Raw genomic sequence first — 22,613 nt, forward strand, 5'->3', positions numbered from 1 at the left:
GAATGCATATCTCCGTTAAATTTGCCTAAATTTTTAAGTGGGAAAAGTAATTTGTGCTAAATTTTTATTTATGTTTTTCCAGTGTTGATTAGACAATTTTTAGTTTGTGTGATGACATTTTCATTATACAATTATCTTTTTGTTTCTTTATTGCATATTTTACATGGATTATTATCTATTAAACCAAACAATTATTTATTTAATTTTAAAAAATGTATTCTATTCAAATACATATTATTTATTTATTCATTAAACCAAACAATTAGTATTTTATTTTTTAAAATCGTAACAAAATTTTTTTTGTTGGGGGGGGGGGGGTGTTAATTTTTTAAAATCGTAGGGGGGGGATTTCAAAATTGGGGGTGGGGAGAATTAAAATTTTGGGAGGGAATGTTGGCGGGATTTTTGCCGCCTTTTTTTTGGCTGTTGGTTAAAACCACCAGTAATGAAAATGTTTCTGTCGGTTTTAACCGACAATAATGCAATTTTCCAAAATATAACCCCCTCCTTGCACCGGTGCCTTTTCCCCTTCCCCCTTTTCTCTTCTCCTCATTTCCTTCTCCTTCTTCTCTCCTCATTTACTTCCAGTTCAACACTTGCAACCAAAGTTCAGAAGGTAACACTCTTGCTCTCGCTCTCTCTCTCTCTCTCTCTCTCCCCCTCCCTCCCTTTATCTCTCTCTCTCTCTCTCTATGTCTCTTATATGGGGAACTGTGGGTACGAATTTAAACTTGAATAATTTTGTGTTGTTTGTTTCAGTGGGTTGGATGCTGTTGGTGGTGGTGCTACGAGCGGATGTGGTTGCTCAGAACGATTAGCACATCATTATGGTGTTGATGCTGCTCGAGACACCTCAAATACGGCCAGCGAGGTCACGAAGTATAGGAGGAAGCAGAGGAAAATTGTTGCTCAAGGTATATGCATGTGCTAGACATGAGTTCAAGCACATTTATTTAAGATAACTGTAAGAAGCAAACAATAATGGATGTTGTTTAAGATATATGTCCATACAAATTTTTCAAGCACATTTATTTAAGATAACTGTAAGAAGCAAACATGAGTTCAAACATGTTGTCATCAGAAAGGTTGAAAATGCAGAAAGTGGTTTATATCCAACATGTCATCAGAGAGGTTCAAACATGTTCTCAATGATTTGAAATAGGTTGAATATGGAAAATGCAGAAAGTGCAGCGAATGCAGTGAATATGGAAGGATTTGAAACATGTTGTCAAACAGGTTGAAAATGCAGTGAAAGCAGTGAATATGGAAGGATATGGAAAATGCAGAAACTGGTTTATATTTTTTTTTATTAGTAATATATTTTCTATCGGTTTTATCCGACAGAAATGCTATTATTTATTTATTATTAATATATTTTCTGTCGGTTATATCGATCCGACACAATTTTTGTCGGTTTTATAGTATTTTCTGTCGGAAAATTTATTTTCTGACGCTGGCAATTCTATCGCTTATTATATCTGCCACTACATCCATTTTCTGTCGGATTTTGCTTAAAATCCGACAGTAATATATGTTTTTTTTGTTTGTTTTTGAACCGCCAGTTATAGATAATTTTGTAGTAGTGATAAAGGCGAAAAATGGTAGAACAGGAAGCAGACAAATTTGCAACCAATTGGTTGTGTATGAGTATCGGACAGAGTTAAAAGTTGACAGAAAGAAACCAAATGGTAGAAATTGAAAAAATATATGGTCTTGAATCGAGCACTTCATCAAACTAACAGCAATAAAATCTCATATAATCTGTCAAAAACCTAAACAGAGAATGAAAAAGATAATTTCAAGACCTTGTAACGTCGAGGCCACATACAATTGTAGTAATAATATATATGGTTGATGCACATGATATTCAATGAAAAACGGTTAATGGAGACAGTAATGTTAGCAATGGAGGAATTGAATTGATAATTAAAACTACAAGATCAAATGAAGGCCAGTCTAATAAGCCAAAATATGTAGGGCACTAAAGAAATTATTGACTAGTGATAGATAAGTACATGTGAAACTAAACAAAATTTTCATTACTATCAACTCGAAAAAATAACATATGCAATCCAAAAAATGTTGATATAGAGTTGAACTATCGATGCCTGAAATTGGTATTTCAACCATTAACTCACTTCATGAATATGTTTGTTTGCTGAATGGTTTTGGTTGAAGTTGTGAAAGAAAATGTAATTTCTTAAAAGAAGGGAAAAACACAGACACGAATAAGTGTAAGTATTCTTACCTGAATCAAATTTGTGAAGTAATTTTCTTGCTGAAAATCTTCACCTACAAAACCAAATTACATTTTTCAACAAAAAAGAATCCTCAATTATTAGCCCAAGTATTGATTTGCAAATACAATGTAGAAAAAGAGTAGTTCAATAGTTGATTTTGGATTATAGGAATTCTACTCAAAGAACCGAAAAAGCATAAATGAAAATATTCAAGAACCTTTTTTAGAAACCATTGGTTCTAGTCTTGTGTTATTTGATTCATTTAGCGGGAACCAAAGTTAGTGATCACATTGCTTTCCTACACACGTGTAATATACGGTTGAGTAAGATACCTTGATGCCCTGTGGATCATTAACTGCTCCCTAGAGCCACATTTTTCTTTGAGTTAATATAAACTAGATAAAACAAAATCCATGTCTTTATATCCACTTCTCAAATATTAAAAAAAAAAATTTACATAAAAATTACAGACACAAAGTCAGCAATCACATTGCTTTGTATATCAACACAAATGTATGAAAAATAACGACAAAAGAAAAGGAAAAAAAGTAGACACACATCATATTCTCATTGTATATGCCATAAGTAAGATAAAGATCAATTCCAATTAAAGATAAATACTCATTGGTTAAAATTGTCTACACTACATATATGCAAATAAATTCTTGATAAATTAAGAGAAAAAATAAAGGCATGTAATATGTCAATATATGGTTGGAATCACCTTGAAAATCAATGGACACAGATTGAGCGAAAGAATTGAAAGATGGAGAGAGCGGGATATATGGAAGAGAAAGAAATGATCTGTGAGATGAGAAAGTGAGAGACACTCAAAGTTAAATACTTATTGCTACCCTCATACTTTCTGAGCATTCAAACAGAACACAGCAAGAATATGAAATGCAGAGTAGGATAAATTGGTTACCTATTGGTGGTGTGGCACTATTGATCAAATTTGGATAAACTGGTGGTGGCAGTCGTCTGATTAAACCGGTGGAGAAGTACTTGATAAGAACTGCAAATTACCCTTTGAAAGAATGTTATATGTGATGTTGTTATTCCAATGGTTTGGTCTGTGATAAGAAGGATAACTATTTAGACAATGGCATCATTTGAAAAGCCTCACCTGTTGAGACTTATCCACAGTAAACATGTTGGTTTGTTTAATTTTGTATTTTGCTTAGTCGATCTCATCATGTAAGTCAAAAAATAAAGTGCTTGATGGACCTTGCTCAATATATAATCTACAAAGCATGATATCATTAAATTATCAGAACAAACTAATAATGCTCAGTGACTTTTATTACAAAAAATTAATTTGTAAAATCTTAAAATTCACCATCCAAAGCTTACATTTCAATGAGACTAATGAGTTCGTCTTCTCCATAAAAGCTTGTATTCATTTTATCCAAAAGATTTCCAACAATATCAAATAGCTACAATATTACTCAAAGTAAAAAATAGTCAGAAGTAATCAATCATCAGGATCCATTTGATTGTTATTAAATGAACATAGTTTGTGTTTGGTTGGCCATAAAATTCAGGAACAAAAAAATTCAATCTGTTGGTAACTAATGCACAAAACAAATTAAGGGTCAACCAAATCAGCAAAATTATATCCATTTTGGTTAGAAATTTTGAAAATTTTGTAGTCTTGACAAACAAAAGATAAAACAAAAGAGAATGAATTGCTTAGTGGGTTTGAGTTCAATATAACCTCGCTCTTTTTCATACATCAACAATCACTGCAATTGCTACCGTTGTTGTAGTTCCTGCATTAAAGATAAAAAATTTCAAAAAAATTTGTATACGAATTGTTCAAGTGTAATATTGCAGGAGGGAAAACAGTGATACCTTGACATTGGTCTAATTGCTAGAAATAGAGTTTGGGAATTAAGTATTTAAGGAGCTATATAATATATCTAAATCGTTGTAAGTATATACATTGATAAATATTTTTGTAATGAAGACGAAGTTGAAACCGAATCTGTGATTAGAATTATTAAAATCAACAAGCATCTTTTTCTTTTTTTTTTTTTTTTTTTTGGAACCAACAATATTATCTTAAAGTTGTAGTTGAATACTAAGAAAATCATATTTAAGAAATAAGGAGTAAGATATAATATTTGACTTCATTATATAGCACTTTGTATGAGTATAGTATTTATCCAAACTTAAGTAATTCAATCTTGTAAGATAATTGTGTATACAAAAGTATACCGTTAATTTCACCTGGTGTAAAAAAATAATCCAATTAGAGTAGAGGTTATGGAGTTTTATTTGAACTAAACAAAGAAATGAATTGTGATGATACTAACCTTTCTTTTCTACATGAACTAAATGATATATCATGTTTTCCATCCATGAGTAGCATGCTGCTCACTGTGTATATAGAATTAAAAATGTAGTCAATATTGTTACCAGTATTACCCAAATTCTATATATAGAATTTTATATAAGGAAAACTAATGAAAATGGTTTGAAAACTTTGAGTTTTAACGATAGGGACAAAATAAAGGGTAAAGTGAATAGTATAAGGATTGATCTTTTAGTGTAAAAATGTGGTTTTTCATTAAAGTGAACAGTACCGGGAACTTTTCGTTAAAGTTCACTTTTATATATGTATTTGTAAGTAAGGTATAAACATTGACAAATAAAATAAAATTCAGATTTTGTAAAAGAAGTGATCATACTAATTGAAATTAACCGTAATGTTTGACAACAACAAATTGGACAATTTTATAGAATGATGAGTTGGGAAATATTTTGTAACATCCCACATCGTCTAGGGGAGTGTATCCCATAAACCTTATACGTACATATCCCCTCCCTATAGCAACGAGGCATTTTGGAAGCTCATTGGCTTCGGGTTCCGTCGAAACTCCGAAGTTAAGCGAGTAGCGCGCGAGAGCAATCCTCCGATGAGTGACCCATTGGAAAGTTTTCGTGTGAGTTCCTAGAAATAAAACCGTGAGGGCTTGGTCGGGACCTAAAGCGAACAATATTGTGCTACGGTGGAATCGAGATAGGAAAGTGGTCCCGCTCGGGTCAAGATGTGACATTTTGTACAAAATAATATAATGAAAGAATTAGAGGACTGTATAATTTAAATTTATATGTACATGCGAAGAAAAATGTCGAACAATTCAATATACTTTCTTGTTCAAAAATAACCAATTTAGCAAAGTTTGTTTTCAATTGTATGTAATGAATGTAAAAATTCACAAAAGCAGAAATAGACAATTTCATTTGTATTGGGAATTGTTATTAGCACTTCAAAAATCTTATTCTACACTCTAAGTTTTCTATATTTGGAAAGAAAAATACACTTGTGAGGAGTATAAAATGAGATTTTTGGAGTGCTAATAACACTTCCCTTTGTATTTCATATATGCATAATGCATTGATAAAGCTAAGCACTTGATTTTAAATTTTGTAGCACATCTTTGAATACTATGTTTGTAGTATAGTTATTTAAATTCTTTTCTCCGTTTCCTAGCAAAATTTTTAGACCTTGTCTTGATGTGACTCTAGATAACGCAACATACAATTGACCATGAGTAAAAACTAGTTCAGGAAGATATAACCCAACTTGCTTCAAAGATTGTCTTTGGCTTTTATTAAGTGCCATTACGTAACATGGTTTCACTGGAAATTGACATCTTTTAAAAATAAAAGGTCATTTATTTTCAGTTGCTGCAAGAGTGATTGAAAACTTTTTGACCAATATTGGTTCCAGCAAGTATTTTAACTTCAATAATTCTTTTGAATAATTGTGTAACAACTAATCTAATTCCATTACACAAACCAAAAGATTGATTCAAATTTCGTAATAACATAATTGGCATTCCTATTTTTAAAATGAGGTTATATGTAGGCAAACCATTGAAGTCAAGTTTATTTAAAAACTTTGTATGATACATTGTTTTAAGATTTTCAATATTTCCATTTGAAGAACACAAAGAATCATAACTTAAAAACAAATGTTGTTCTCCAAGTAGCAAATTAATTATATAATTATTCACATTTGTTAGTTGTGTTTCAAGGTGTGACAATAGCTCGTTCTCTCAAATATACAAAATTGTCAAAAGAATTTTCAAAAGCAAGGTAAGTTGCAAGAAAAATTGAAGCAATTGGATTTCTAGAAGAATGAATTATTAAATCTTCAGGTATTTGAATTAAAGATGTGTCTATATCATTTTAATCATTTAGATCATCCCTATCATGAATTTATCCATCACCAACTTGTAAAATCCAATCTGCAAAATCTTTGATTTTCTTTTTTTCATCAATGCTCAAATCATTTCTTGATAACCTCATATTTTCGCTTAAATGAATTTTTTTAACATGTGACCATAAATAAGAGCTATTTAAAGTAGCATTTATTATATCTTCTTTGGTTGCTTTAGGAATAACAGGTAATATTTGTGAAAAGTCATCACCTAATAAAAGAGGTTTACCGTCAAATGGAACTTTATTACTTGGAGTATGTAAATGAGACAAAATGTCACAAAGTGATTTGTCCAATGCTCAAAACAATATTTATGATTCATAGGTGCCTTATCCCATATAATTAAATCAGTTTTTTCAATTAATCCAGCAAGATGAGTTTTCTTTTTTATCGGACAAATTGAGGTATCAGTAATAACCAATGAAATTTTAAATCTCGAATGAACTATTTGACCACTTGGTAATAACAATGATGCTATTCCTGATGAAGCTACAGCCAAAACAATTTTGCCTTCATATCTAAGTTTACTAATAATTGTATCCCATAAAAAAAAGTTTTTCTAGTTTCTCCATGACCATATACAAAAAATAATCCTTTTATTTATTTATTTATTTTATTTACAGTATCTATAACACAATCATACACATTTTTTTTATCTTTATTAAGTTGTGATTTTAAGATTTCATGTTTTTTGGACAATTCTTCACAATTGTAATTTAACTCTTCTCTCAAGAGTTTGTTTTTTATTTCTAACATTTTTCTTTCATCAGGCATTAACAAATAATATTTCTTTAAAGAGGTAGATGCATTATTCAAAAGTAACTCTAAGCTTAAATAGGACATAATTGTTTAGTTCATCTTCTGGCACAATCATATCAGGAATTCCTTTGTTGTCCGCAATTTGTATAAAATATCATCATACATGTTTTTCTAATGAGTATCAAAAAGAATTTGAGGACTTGCTATATCACAAAATAAAAGTATTGTAACAAACAATTGCCTTAACTGACCATAAGATGCTATATGTACAGAACTTGACAAAGCTTCTAACCATTCTTTATCATCGCCTAATAACCCTAATGATTTACGTGCAACTTGATAGAAAGAACGGAGAGCACCATTAACAATTTTGATATCATCAAAATTTAATGCACCTTTTGTCAAATTTAAAAGCATTCTTAAATCGTATAACTCACCTGATGCAGGATGTACATATGCTATTCTGCCGATTGATCATTTTTGTTGCCTTGGTTTCCAAATTTTAGGCATCTCTGCATAAGTTAGCAAACGCGCTTCATTATAAATTTTATTTGTTTCAAACCAACTTGTTAACATTGTATGTTCAAAAGCTTTTTGACTAATAATTGATTTCAGTGGTTGGTCATTACTAGAAACAATATTTTGTTGTAATGGTAAATGCACTAGTAACCGTTCTACAAAAGGTTCTCTATGATGTATTGAATATTGAAACAATCTCCAAACCGCTTCATAAGGTGATATGTATCTACAATTGAGATATTGATAAGCTCATATTTATATATATTTTATATCAAATTCACTTGTCTTTTCTTAGTTAGTTCCTTATATTTTTGAGTTATTTACTTTGTTTTTGTGTTTTGTAGGATTTGTCAAGTAAAGAAAAGAAAAATAACACAAGTGGAATTTTAAGTAACAAATTCGTCAAAACAGCCTGTGCAGGTCAGCTGACTTTGGAAGCAAGTTGCGGACAGCTCAGAATGAATTAGAGAATGAACCTTATATGCTTGGAAAGCTACGGATGTCTATTTTCTGGAGCATTTCGCGGATTGTTAATATCATTTTTCTAGAAAAAGTTATGGTCGTTCTAACACTGAAAGGTTCCCAAGAGGCTGAGCAGTTTGTAACTGACAAGAAAGCATTGAAATCAATAAATCCCATAAAACTAACAGCCAAAACTGATGCAGCCAAGAACAAGCCAGCTAACACTTATTCAAATATCGGAGGAAATGAAAAATTAAGTGAGAGTAATGGGCATAAAGGCTGCCCAAAAAGTTACAATTGTTTTAGCATTTCCTCCCACTTATTGTCATCACTAAATGGCTGTTAGTGGGGTGAGTTATAGAGAAAAAACTGTGGCAGCAGAAAAGAAGAAAAGACCTACAGGTTGCAGCAACAAAAAGGGAGAAAAAGTGTGGAAAAAAGATAGAGAAAAAAAAGAAGCAAAGCAAGGGAAAAAGGCAAGGCTGCTGCGTTGGGGAAGGAAGGAAAGGAAGGAGGAAATCTTGGCATTCTCTTCTCTCGGTTTTATCTTCTCAAACTCATGTCTTTCTTTTGGTTTAATTTGAGAATTATGTGTAACTAATTTTTAGTAGTTGGGGCTGTTTTGAAGCCCCTAATATGATTGCAAGTTTGTTATGACATTTCGTTTGAATTACTTTTACGAATGGATGAAAATTGGTTCACTACTTGTCTCATTGATGAATTTTTTATGTGTTTTCTATGGATGCATACTTAGTAAGCATATCTACGATTCTAATGCTATGAATATGTGTGTGCTTGCCCTTGTCAAATGAGGACCTACATATGTTCTAGAGTAGTACTTGTTAATTGCGATTAACATGTGAACCAATTTCTAGGATAAGTAAGACAACGCCAGTACTTACGATGCCTTGTGATGACTCAAACTTTTTTTGTTCTTAATGATTTCTACTTGTTAAATCTATGAACACACCCTTCTAGATTGCATGTTAGGGACTAAGTTAAGTTGAAAACGCCATTCTCTTAACATACTATATAAAAAAGAGTAATAGGTTGAGTTCTAACATTGAGCCAACTTGAGCATCTTCATCCAAAAATGAAAGGAATTTGAATGAAACATAACATGTTTGCATGATTGTTTGGTGGTGGATAGCAATTCCCCTAACTCGTTTTTCTTAATTTGTGAACTACTTAAAAATCTGTCTCTGTCTTGTTTTTGTTCGATTTAATTTAAATATCAAATCAACTCCAAAAATCCCAAAAATTTGTATGAGTGTAGCTCTATGTGTGTAGTATCTGTATATAAAATTTCGTAGACTTTAGATAAGTGTAAGTCGGTCTAATAATTATTTTTTGGTGGCTGATCAGTAGTGACAGCAGCCCAGTTTTTGTGACATTTTAAGTAGTTTGATAAAACAATCTTTTGCGGGAAAGACCCTTATTTTCATATGCTACAATTGACAAATCTTAGTGTTAATAAGGAAAATCAATAGGACATTTGTGTGCTACTTTGTGGTGTGCTTTTAATCCTATCAGATATGCTAATATTTCATCATTTGAATCTTGTTAAGAAGTAACTGTACTCTATTTGAACCCTTATTAACATATTTGAACAAATATTTTATAAGCATAGATTGACAACATGATTCAACATTTATATGAGCATTGTATCTTAGAAGTAATTCTGCCTTATAAGGAACAACAAAACTGTTATCAATTTTGATTCCATTTTTTATGACAAATTTTGTATTATCATCATGATGTCTATAAATTGGAAAACCATTGGGGTTCAAAAACTATCTCATTTTTATACGGTTTGTGAAAGTTTTTGGAGCACTTATTTTTTCGCATGCAAGGAGACTTTTGATTAATGTGACCACATGAACCATGAATTATAAATTGATTAACAATTTTATAAAGTTTCGGATTCGCAATTTTATTTGGTAATTCAGCTGAAATAATACTATCTATATCAGATGATAAAAAACATTTGAAATTTGATTTCAACCATATCAACATTATGAGAATGCGGCAAACCTCTTTTTTGAAATTCAATCGTGTGTTTGTAAATAAAATAAAATAAAAAAGAAAAAAAAAACAAACAAACAAACAAAGTTAGTTTAATAAAAAAAGAATGTAAAACTAAGATAAGTAAGAGTTTTAGTTTGTGAAACTCACTTGCTTCAATTTCTCCAAAAGGTTGTCTAGATTTTATAAATTGAAGCATGTCATCAAGTTTCATTTTAAACACTCTTGAAATTATATCAGGCCTATCTCCAGGTTTGAATTCTTTTTTTTTTTTTTTTTTTTTTCAAATTCTCTTATAATTTTTTGCCACTTAATATTACATGTAAATGTTATGAACAAATCAGGATGTCTATATTCTCTACAAATAGCCATTGCATCTTGATGATTATTAATCATATATCTAGGACTTTTTGTATATGAAGCAGGTGATACAATTTTTTGCATCATTATCACCCCTTTGAGATTGCATCATAAATTCATTTGTAAACTTCAATTCTTAATTTTTATTTTTTTATTTTTGGTTTAGCCTGATGTAATCTAATATGTCTTCCCCAAGTGTTGCATAAGAATCTACCAAATATTGTTGAAAAAGTCTACCACCTTTTAGCAACGTAGTTAAATATGGTTCTCGTTCTTGAAATTGATAAGCTATAACAGCTCTCATGGGTACTCTTTATCTTTTAGCTTTTGCACATTTATAATTTTCATTCCATTTCAAATCTAGTCTATATCCATCTTCACCATATGGAAAAAGAATAGGATACTGTAAAGGCATAAATTTTGGATTCAATTTTGTAACACGTTTTAATCCCTCACTTTTGGACTCTATAATAATATCTCTATTAGAATCAGAGAGGCCTATATCACTGACTATTTAAACCACCAATTTCATTACTTGTTGGTTGGTCATATTGTTTGCTATTATTTGGTTGTCTAGCTAACAATTTCATTTTCAAAGAATTGAGTCCATCAGTTTCATATTTATCCCTTGTTGTGCGAAAAAAGTTTAACTAATTCATTTGATACATCAAACATTTTAATTAAACCTATTTTTTGATCAAGCTTATTATTATTTCCTTCACATTCAAAAGCTTTTAAACGATTTTGCACTTCATTATATGTATCATAAACATACAATTAGGCAAATTTTGGAGACTCATTATCAGCACGTAAAAGAGATCCTATTAAATAACAAACTTGATCACTAATTTTGAAAATATAAGGACTTGATCGGTATCGGTAAGCACTTTTCGGCTTTTGCACTGAATGTGTAGCTTTTCTACTGTCACTTCAAAAGATACAAATTTTAGTAGAGTTCAGTATTAACATTTTCATTTGGTGTTTTATTTTCTTAGTTCTTTGGTTTTGATTGCCTTCAGGGACTGGATTAGCGGCTGTTTTCATTAATATTGCGGTCGAGAATTTTGCAGGCTGGAAGTTTGCATTGACATTTGCAATAATCCAAAAATCATGTGGCTGGTTTTGTAGTATACATATTTATCAACTTAGTTTTGGTTTTTTCGTCTGTATATATTGTTACACAATTTGCACCCGCTGCAGCCGGGTCCGGTATTCCAGAAATCAAGGGATATTTGAATGGTAAGGTGGACTGATATTTTTTTTTTTTTTCCTGTTGAGTATTGCTAATTTTATCAACGAAGTGCCCACTGATTGTTATTCAACTGTGCAGGGGTCGATATACACGGTGTACTTCTTTTCAGAACCTTGGTTGGACGGGTATGGTGACCTGCTCTGGTGTTCTAAGTTGTTTGTTGAGATTTAAACAATGTACTTTGCATTATAGTTTTCTTCTGCCAATTGCACAGATATTTGGGAGCATCGGCTCCGTGGGAGGTGGTCTAGCTTTAGGCAAAGAGGGTCCTCTTGTTCATACTGGTGCTTGTATTGCTTCTTTGCTTGGACAAGTAAGCACTTACTGTCCTTTTTCAAGCCTCTAATTATATAATCTAGGCCACAAAATAACATATTGTGTCTTAAAGTTTTTGTTCTCTTTCTTTCAGCTTCTGGAGTGTGCAGGCAATTGTTTGCACATTCTTGTTACTATTATTTTCGTATCATTTTTAAAGTATATCCTAATGATCAGGCGTAAGTACCAATAAAACTTATATTTTTATGTTCATATCAAATATCTTTCTATTGTATGTTAGTTGCTTGCTGTTTTTGAAGATTATTTTGGTCATATCTTAATACAGGGCGGATCTACGAAATACCATCTAAGCTCCAGGTGGCTACAAATTTTTAATAGTGACCGGGATCGTCGGGATTTGGTGAGAGATTTATGTCTTTCTTGTTTTTGTCTGAACTTTGAAGATTTGACCTGTGTACAACTGGACTTTATACCTTACCTTCGTTCATTTTTGTAGTCTATATTTGGTAGTTGTCAAATTGTTTTGCAATTTTAATCATATTTATAGTACTCTCCTTTGAGCAATTTTCTCTTCACTACTAACATATGCTAGTCATCAAGTTTACGAGTTTGTTGTAGTTGTACTGCTGTTCTTGTTTATCCCTAGATTCCCTACTGATATCACAAATCCAGTTCATATATGGCGTTCTGTTTTTTTGAAAGAAAATGTAGCGTGCAGACTATAACAGAGCAGAATCCTCTATGTAGTGGATGTCTGGTTATTTTTATCCAAGTAAAATAAAATAAAAAATTATCCAAGCACTGCTTTTATCATCCTCCTATGTTCTTGGATATGGCCAAATCTGGTCTTTCTTCTATTTAAAAATAGCTATGCTGAACCTCAAAATTGTACTCATTTTGCATTTATGTGATTGAAAAGGTAACCTGTGGGTGTGCAGCTGGAGTGTCTGCTGCTTTTAGAGCTCCCGTTGGTGGTGTTCTATTTGCATTGGAAGAAGTTACATCGTGGTAATGTAGGGCTGGTTTGGTATTGCTGTGCTTTGAAAAAAAGCTGTTTCTGCTGTGCTGTGAGAATAAGCAGCTGTGAAATAAAACAGCAGAGTGTTTGGTAAACTTTTTTGTGAAAGTGCTTTTGAAAAAGAAAAAAAAAAACAGTATTAGAGTGTTTGGTAAACTTTTATGTAAAACAGATGTGAAAAAAAACCGGTTTTTCAAAGCTAGGTTTTGCAGCTTCTTGTTTTTGGCTTTTTTTCATCCAAAACTGTGAAAAAAAGCTGAAGCTGAGTGTTTACCAAACACAAAAACAGCTCCCAGTTTTTTTTTATAGCAATTTTTTTCAGAATCACTACCAAGCCAGGTCGTAATATCATTCTTGATCATGCAGTTATTGTCTCAATATGCCTTTTTATTATAGTTAGTTCTTCACCTGTGCAGCTCTATGTGCACATCTCTTGTAGATTCAGACATAGAATTATAATTATACATGTCAGTATTTGTGGAGTTAAAAGTTAAAACTCCTAAGTATTAAAAACTCAGTTCCTTTCCTCTTTTTTAGGGATTTTATTAACCTTTATGTTTTCCCCCCTTTCTAAAGGTGGAAGAGTCAACTTATGTGGCGTGTATTTTTTCACTTCTGCTGTCGTGGCTGTCGTGGTGCGTACTGCAATGGGATGGTGTAAGAGTGGAAAGCGTGGACATTTTGGCTCAGGTGGCTTCATAATATGGGACTTATCAGAGTTAAGATCAAATCTTGTTTTTCAAGAAAAATATCTTAAAATCTCTTTAGTTCTATATTTTTCCTTAGTTTTGATCCTTTTCTAACTTCCTAACTGATGTCATTCAGTGGTCAAGAGGACTACTCTTTTGAGGAGTTCTAGCCGATGGCAGTTATTGGGGTCATTGGTGGTTTACTGGGTATGGTGTTCATTGTCTAAGCTATGTATGTATACATGCTTCTTCTGTGTTTTTCTTTCCTCGTAGTATTTCACTTTATTTTGATTTCATTTTCTTTTTTCAGGAGCCTTATTTAACCAGCTTACATTTTATATTGCGTACTGGCGCCGAAATTATTTACACAAGAATGGGAATCGAGTAAAGGTGGGTATTTTACTGTAGTCCGTAATGTGTATATTTTTTTGATAGTGCCTTGTAATTCCACAATTGACTTCAACTCCCTTCTTTCCCCTTCACACCAAACACTAAAATGCAGATAATTGAAGCGTGCCTCATCTCGCTGATAACATCAATTATTTCCTTTGGTCTACCACTTTTAAGAAAATGCAGTCCATGCCCTGAAGCAGATGCAGATTCTGGTATTGAACGCCCAAGGCCTCCGGGAACGTATGGGAATTATGTAAATGTAAGATGTCAACTGATAATTACTTTCTCGGTTATTCTGAAATCGTCTATGGGTTTTCTCTTTCTTCTTGCCATTCAATTTCAGTTTTTTATGCGGTATTTTGGTTATATTTAGCATGAATTGAGTAATCCTTAATTTTTATTTTCCCCTCATAGTCATATCATGATATGGAAATTGAACGGCCAACCTATACCTGAAGGTGCAGATGTCTACTATTTAGTTAAAAGGAAAGGTTAACTAGTATACCATGCACATCTCTATGAAATTTGTAGGTTAACTGGAAAATATCTGGAGTTTCTCAATACATTTGGAAGCTACAAGGGTTTCATGGTTAAGAAACAAAAAAATAGCACAGATAGATATTGGGAAAGCTCAACAGTTATTTTTTAAACTTCAAGTTAAAGTCTCATATTTGACCTTAAGTCATAAGTTACACTTTCATTACTAAGATTCAGCTTCATGTGGGTGTGAAGTATATACATTGGGTCTATAACTCTATACACTTAATTCTGAGAATTCTGAAGCAGCTTCAGAATATTCATACCTAATCTACGCTATGTCCAGTTTTATTGCAGTAAGGACAAGGAGTACAATGATCTTGCAACTATTTTCTTCAATACTCAGGTTTTTAGATTTTCTGAAATCATTTGCTTCATCCTTTACATATTAGTTTGCTGGTTGCCTCGCTGGTCTTATTACGAATTCCTTTTTTTTTCTTCTTATGATTGCAGGATGATGCAATTAGGAATTTGTTTAGTGCAAAAACATTTCACGAGTACAGCGCCCAAAGTTTATTGACTTTCTTGGTATTGCATTTGTTTACTTTGCTCAACGCTTGCTTTTTGTGCACATATACTGCTCAGACACTAACATACCTGTCTCTCTCTCTCACTCCCTCTCTCTCTCTCTCTCTGTGTCTCAAAGCATTGTATTTAGTCTTTAGAAGTTAGTTGGCAAGGCTCCTCTATTTTGTATGTAATTTTAGCGCATGCACAGAGACTCCCACTGGCAGTATAAAAATAATATATAGAATGTTTTAAGGTCTTGGCAGCAGAGCTTGCCTTCCCCTAAGAAAGATCTCAAGGGACAAAAGCTAACATACAAAAGAAAGTATATATGCTCTTGGAAAATGAATCTAATCTCTAAAATAAGGGGCTTGGAATTTAAGGGCTTGGCCAACATTGATTCTTTTCAATAAAAATGTAATTTGACTATGAATGTTCTCAGAAAGAAGTTAGTTTTTCTTTTCCTCGTTAGTCCCTTGTGGATTATTTGTGTAACTTTTCTTTCCTAATGCATTCCAGTTGATGTTTTATTCATTAGCAGTTGTGACATTTGGTACTGCCGTTCCAGCTGGTCAATTTGTTCCTGGGATAATGATAGGATCTACATATGGGCGTCTTGTGGGCATGTTTGTGGTTAACTTTTACAAGAAGCTCAGCATCGAAGAGGGAACGTTAGTCTCGTTTATATTTATTAACTGAGGATTAGAACTAAATGTTTTTTATTTTTTTCAATGCATGTAATGTATTCATGAACTTTCCTCTCATGCTTACTGGTTCTCCAGATATGCATTACTGGGAGCAGCTTCTTTTCTTGGAGGTTCAATGCGGATGACAGTGTCTCTTTGTGTCATTATGGTTGAAATAACAAATAATTTGAAACTTTTGCCTCTTATCGTGCTTGTTCTTCTTATTTCAAAGGTACGCTTCTGAAGCTTTTACAATAACAATAGATGCGGTGGAGAAATCCTTACACCTTTTACCTTTGCAGGCTGTTGGTGATGCTTTCAACGAAGGCCTGTACGAAGAACAGGCGCGATTAAAGAGCATTCCATTACTGGAATCAAGACCCAAGTACCAAATGAGGAAGATGACTGCAAAGGAGGCCTCTGGAAAAAGGGTCAATGTCACTATTATCTTCACCTCTCTTAATAATTATTGTAGTCAAGGGCATGTGTTTGATGCTGACATGGACATTAGATATTTTGCACGACTGACCCCTTATATGTAAACATTAGTATCGACTCATATGCTCAAATGTGTCTAGAGATGTTCACTTGTCCAGAACTTCCATACCCTGATCCATGTAATTTCCAAGATGCCTATCTCAAGTATGAGCCTCCTTAAACTCCAAAGGTTATGTCCAAATTGGTTTGTCAGGATCCTTTGGAAAAAAGGGCTATGCTTCATATCACAATTGGTGACTGAATTGGAAGTTAGGGAACCTTTTGTTCAGTTCTCACTTCTCACCCAAAAGAGGAAACATCCAAACGAAGGCAGAAAAGAAAAAAGTTGAAAGAGACCTTCTATTATTACTTGAAAGGGGATGCCCATTCCCCAATAACATCAAACCGCACTATTTCTGATATCAAACGCCTTTTTTTGGCAGGGATTGCACTTTCCATTTTGATTATACATGGTTCTAGTGCCCTGTGCTTCAGTGATTTCACAATGCACCAACTTCTTTGTTCTTTTACTTTTATTCATTTTAGTACTACGCTGACTGCTCAATTTTCTTTCTGTGTAGGTGATTTCCTTCCCTCGTGTTGTTAAGGTTGCAGATTTGGTTTCTATTTTGCGGAGCAACAATCATAATGGCTTCCCTGTATGTGTCACTTTTGTTTTTTCTTCTGTTAACCTCTCTCTCTCTCTCTCTCTTTTGCTTGATATATAAGTGTGTGTTGCATGTTATATTCCTTCCAGGTGATTGATCATGCAAGAAGTGGAGAAACACTTGTAATTGGACTAATGCTTCGCAGGTGATATAACTAATTTGTACATTTAAACATGATTTCTTTGTTTTAAGCAAAGAATGTAAGTGTTTGAAAACATTAACATGAGTATTTGGATTGTGATGCAGTCACTTGTTGGTACTTCTGCAGTCCAAAGTGGATTTCCAGCATAGTCCTCTACCCTGTGATCCAAGAGGAGCCAGGTCTATCAGGCAAGTAGAAGCTTGGAGTTGGTTTGTAGTCTTGCCCTTCCCTTTTACTATAAGATGTTTGACAGTTCCTTTGTATTCCAGGCACACTATCAGTGAATTCGTAAAACCTGCTTCCAGTAAAGGCTTATTGATAAGTGATATACATCTGAGTTCAGATGACTTGGAAATGTACATAGATCTTGCACCCTTTTTGAACCCATCTCCTTACATTGTCCCTGAAGATATGTCTTTGACAAAGGCGAGAGTTTCTTTGCCATTCTTTCAACACTTTTCTTGCATGGAATGTTATTCTAACTTTATCAAGTTTATATTGTTCTTGATGATGATGCAGGTATATAATCTTTTCCGTCAACTAGGTTTAAGACATATATTTGTTGTTCCTCGTCCATCTCGTGTGATTGGCTTGATTACCAGGAAGGATTTATTACTCGAGGTATTGTCATCCATCCTCTTAATGCATTGTACCGATACTAGACCGCAATTATTGATTTCTGATGCTTTTCTTGCAGGAGAATGAGGATTCAGCATCGATGGAGCTCCAATCAACTAGTGTAAGGTCTCTATGATGCTTTACTCATGTCAAATCTATCAAAACAGTTAGATGTGTGCATTTGTCAATCCTCATTTTGATAGGCCAGGCTTGTATGGTCTTAGTTTGGATGCGATGTATAAAGTGATCATGTTGCCAATGTCGCCTTTCTTTTTCTACTTTTTTGATGTCTGGGTGCTACCAATTTTTATTAGAAAGACACCAGTGTACATCCAAGGGAGAAGCTCTATACGAGTGATCAAGTTTGTGAGATTCAAATTTCTCACACATCTATTATGCCTTCCAGAAAGTGAACTGATTGAGCTCCAAATGACTTCTTCAAGTCCTAGGTTTTTGTTTGGCACCTAGAATACAATGATACATAGATGTATATGCTTGAGAAATATGTGTTCTGCAGACCAGATAAACGAAGAAGTTTTTGTTTTGCTGTTTAATTTGTTAATTTGGGAGACTACACGTCACATTGAATATGTTTGATCCTATACTGGGGTTACACACTTACGATATTTAGATTTTAGGCCATGGATTATGCATGAATTACATTTTTCTGGTTCAAATCATCTTTTCCTTGAGGCTTATGTCAGTGAGATGATTCGGTTTTCTACATATTTCCATTTCACTGTCGGCCTCTTTTGCTAGAGCTTTTGACCGTACAGCACTTGCTTTCGCATAGATTGGATAGAAAGTAAGCCAAACACTTCCACGGTTGCTTATCAATGGATGGAGTGTGCTTCATGCACTGACTAGCTGAATACTTGTTTCTCAAATGTGCTTAGCCCTTTAAATATATGATTTTTGTTGCTTTGTCTGTTTTTATCTTGGATTGAGTCATATTTGTAGTGATTTAGTTTGATATATTCCGTCCAATTCTAGGATGCGGTTGGCAAATCATCCGGATTGTAAACTTACTGATGAGTTTGTATGTTCATTAAACTATAACGAGGATGGTCATTTTTCAGTTCATGTTGTAACTGTTACATATGGTCTTCTGAATGCATTTGATTGGCAGTGAGGCTGTCTCATATTTAGCGTTTATATGGGTGATTTCTGAGCTTTACATGTCAAAACGTGTTATTCTTGCTTGTTTCAAACAGCTCAGAAAGATCCTTTCTCTAGTGCAATACTTTGTTGCTTGTTCTCGTTCTAAACAACTTTGTTGCTAATACTTACCAAATTTAGCACCTGTGATGTGAATACAAATCTCTTGCCCGAACGTGCATTTTACCTTTTCCATTGACAACTTTTTAATCCTCTTCACAATTCTCTGATGGCAGAACTCAGCATCAAGATAGGAGAAAGGTTGGACGGAATGGAGATATGGAGCGCCCACTTCTCACTAGTCTTCTGGTCTAACAGCATGTGTCCGGCTGATAATAAGGTCCGATCATCCTAGAAGACTTGATTCTTTTACTACTTCCTCCATTCTTTGAACCTAAAATCTTAATTCTCTCTCTAAGTTTACCTTGGATCTAGGACTTTATAGTTCATCAATTGTTTCCCCTCGCAACGGAGGGGTAAACGGACCACACGCATCTGAATTTTGTAACATGTTTATCTGGATGATAATTCACGGCAGATCAACGCAGACATAGAGGTTAAGTCTGGGACACTGAATATATGACGGGTTACAAAGGAATTCACAGGAACTGGGAAATATGTGACCCATTGTACTTCTACTGATTTTAGTGTTTTCGTAAAAAACGATATAGTGAGATAAATTCATCAACATTAGTTTTGTTACAGATGACTTTTAGTGAAAAGAATTTCTCAGCCTTTAGTGTTTGTGATGCATCCTTGTAGACACGACAGCTTATTTCCATCCAAGTTAGTCGAGATTTGCCACTTAGTATTACGGTTAAGTTGTAAGTGAGAGGTCTTAGGTTTGATTTTCGTCAAAAGCGAATTTGAACCACATTATTGCTAGCCTATTGTGAGGTTAAGTCCACCCTCTTCTTTTTAGTGTAGATAATATCGTTTGTTCCAAAAAAATTAGGTCGAGATTTGAGAATTGGTACCCCTGACTTGGAACCCTAGATTCAGGACTCAGAACCTAAACTTGAATTCTTGGACTCGGAGCTGGGTCCTGAATCGGGATTTTTTTTTTGGATTTTTAACCTCACTTTAAGAACTCACCCACGTAACCTCGTTTAGTTACCGAGTGATGTGGTAAGTTTATTAACAGCTTTTTATTGTTAAAAAAAAATAACCGTGAACTAATATACCATCCGAAAAAAGTTGATACAACAGAAAGCCAGTTGTATAATTGATCTTACCAAAAATTCGATGAATGTTTATGCAAATCTTAAACAGTTTGATGATATCAGAAATTTATTTGCAGGTTGAGTAACCTGTATATGTAATGTCCGTATATCAGGTACGAAAATTTCTACTAGCCCACCTCAAAAAATCCGTAAATAGACGCAAATGACTGCCCATACTATAGAACCAATAAACTAGAGTGACTAAGCAAGACCAGAAACAAGTGCGAGTGTCGCAAGTGTTAATCCCAGCAAAGCAAAATGTCCCTCCAGAGATTGTAACGGAGCAGCCGAGCTTGGACCTGGCACTGGTGCATGCGGAGCAGGAACTATTGGAGAGGCCAACGCGGAAGGGCTTGGAGCTGCCGACAAAGGATGGCGAATGACGTTTATGTCGACCTTCTGGCCGGCCTGGCAGTGACCGGGGACCCCGCACATGTAGAAGTGGTGGCCTTTGGTGGTGATTGTGATCGAGTCGTTTCCAGTGGCGTAGGAGTCCAAGGGCACTGACGCGTTGCATGACTGGTACATGGCGTGCGTGACGCGAATCACGTTGTGGAATTGAGAGTTGTATTCGAATTCTGATTGATCCCACATAAAACAAGACATTCATATTACAAGTTTTATAAGTTTGACAGGGATATAGACATGGATCAAGAAGCTAAACTTTTCTTCTTACTAATTTTTGTAATTAATGGGTAATTTGCAACAGCAATGACGATATGGAATAAAAAACCAATGCACATGATTAGACACACACGGGACTCAATGATGTGGAGGATTTCAAGGTAAAAGAGTCTCACATCGTCGGTAAAAGGAAAAATCTTGCAAGGGCTTATAATAGGTTGAGCTGCTTACCATACCGTCAATTGGTTTTATAGCGGAACCTCAATTTTCTTCAATGAAAACATACAATAACAGAGGATTGCTCCTCGATAATGTTAAAGTCTTCGTTACGAGTTCAATTTGAAGTGTTTTTTTTTTCAAGAAGCACATAACAAGAAGTACTTCAAATACTTATAGAATTCAAAAATATTTTCTCAAAAAGTATTTTTAATCATTTAAAAGCACTTCTCAAACCAACGTTTCATCTTTCATCTTTCATCTTTCATAAAACCATCCCAATCGATCACATTGACAGATGGATTCTAATGCCAAACATCCATAGTGGACAATAATTAAAGCGTTTCATCTTCTCATAAAACCATCCCAATCGATCGGATTGACAGATGAATTCTAAAACCAAACATCCATAGTGGACAAATAATTAAATATCTAATGAAAATACACAGGATAAAAAATCAAAATCATAATAAAGTAGAATGTAAGATACATATAGGTAGTGGGGGGTGGTTTGAAGTTAGATCTACTGCATCAGACACCACGCGTGCGTTAGAAAGAGATGCATCCCCCTTACCCTTTTCACCTTTTCTGAACAAAGAATGGCCACCATAGTCATCATGATTCATGGAGAACCTTTCGAATTAATCACCAAATTCACCTTTTCAAAATGTTGTTTATAACTATTTGCCTAAGATCCAGAGAAGTTTGAACATTATTGTATGTTTGGTGACACTTAAGAATATGAGTATTCATTAACAAGAGATTTACGAAAAATTAAGAAAAATGATTTTTGTATACGCATTTTCTCTTCATGCATGCACCTGTTTAGTTTTAGCTTTTGAATTATATAAATTAAAGAAAAATTAAGAATCCCTCGTTGTTTACCGAAAAATAATAATAAATATGGTACAGATGAAGAATGAGTGTGCAGAAATGATATCTTAAAATTAAAACCTACAAAGCAGAAAATCTTTTAAACGACAACTCATGCTGAAGGGAGAAATTAACCAAGGGAAAACTGGGAGAGAGCAACTCACTGATAACATCACCAAGTTGGAAAGTCTTAGTGGCGGACCATTGTTTGTAGTCGACATTGCCGATGGTGGTCCACCCGGCAGAGTCACCGACCTTGTACACAGCTGCACTGGACATCTCCAAAACAGCCATCACCGCCACCACTAGAGCCAAGACTCTGACCACCAAAGCCATGCCTCTGCTAGCTAGAAAATATGAACACTTTGAGACTCTGAGATCCTAATAAGCTTGTAAATTTTGGATTTTGCAGAATGGAATTATGGAATGCAGTGAGAGACTCAAGGGGGACTTCCCCTCGTTGGTATTTATAAGGCTTTTGGATGGGGTGGCAGGTTAAACCTTAAAAAGGATAATTAATTATTTGTCAAGCTTCTGGGCTGCTGTGCTTCGTTTGTCCCTTGTGGTTTAATTGAAGTCAGAAGAATGGGGGAGTAAACGATTGTGACTCAATAAAAAGGAATTGGATCCTCTCCTGAGCAGGAGGTCAGGATTTTCTTG

At 33.9% G+C, this 22,613-nt stretch overlaps 1 protein-coding gene and 1 pseudogene across 1 annotated transcript; one reads left to right on the forward strand and one right to left on the reverse strand.

Annotated features, from left to right (window-relative positions):
- Nucleotides 1–703: 703 nt before the first annotated feature.
- Nucleotides 704–18,753, forward strand: LOC137732696 (chloride channel protein CLC-d-like; annotated as a pseudogene).
- A 1,568-nt stretch (nt 18,754–20,321) lies between these two features.
- On the reverse strand, nt 20,322–22,478 carry LOC137733015 (mavicyanin-like). The gene is made up of 2 exons (XM_068472241.1): nt 22,118–22,478; nt 20,322–20,818 (listed from the first exon to the last, which is right to left on the reverse strand). The coding sequence occupies exons 1-2, from the start codon at nt 22,287–22,289 to the stop codon at nt 20,442–20,444; spliced, it is 549 nt and encodes a 182-aa protein (XP_068328342.1). The 5' UTR covers nt 22,290–22,478; the 3' UTR covers nt 20,322–20,441.
- Between the last annotated feature and the right edge of the window lie 135 nt (nt 22,479–22,613).

This window comes from Pyrus communis, chromosome 4 (assembly GCF_963583255.1).
Source record: "Pyrus communis chromosome 4, drPyrComm1.1, whole genome shotgun sequence".
Classification (NCBI taxonomy): domain Eukaryota; kingdom Viridiplantae; phylum Streptophyta; class Magnoliopsida; order Rosales; family Rosaceae; genus Pyrus; species Pyrus communis.

Coding starts and splice junctions, on each gene's coding strand:
- LOC137733015 (XM_068472241.1), bottom strand. CDS start 22,289: ATGGCTTTGGTGGTCAGAGTCTTGGCTCTAGTGGTGGCGGTGATGGCT. Junction 20,819..22,117: donor CCAACTTGGTGATGTTATCA/GTGAGTTGCTCT, acceptor GGGATCAATCAG/AATTCGAATACAACTCTCAA.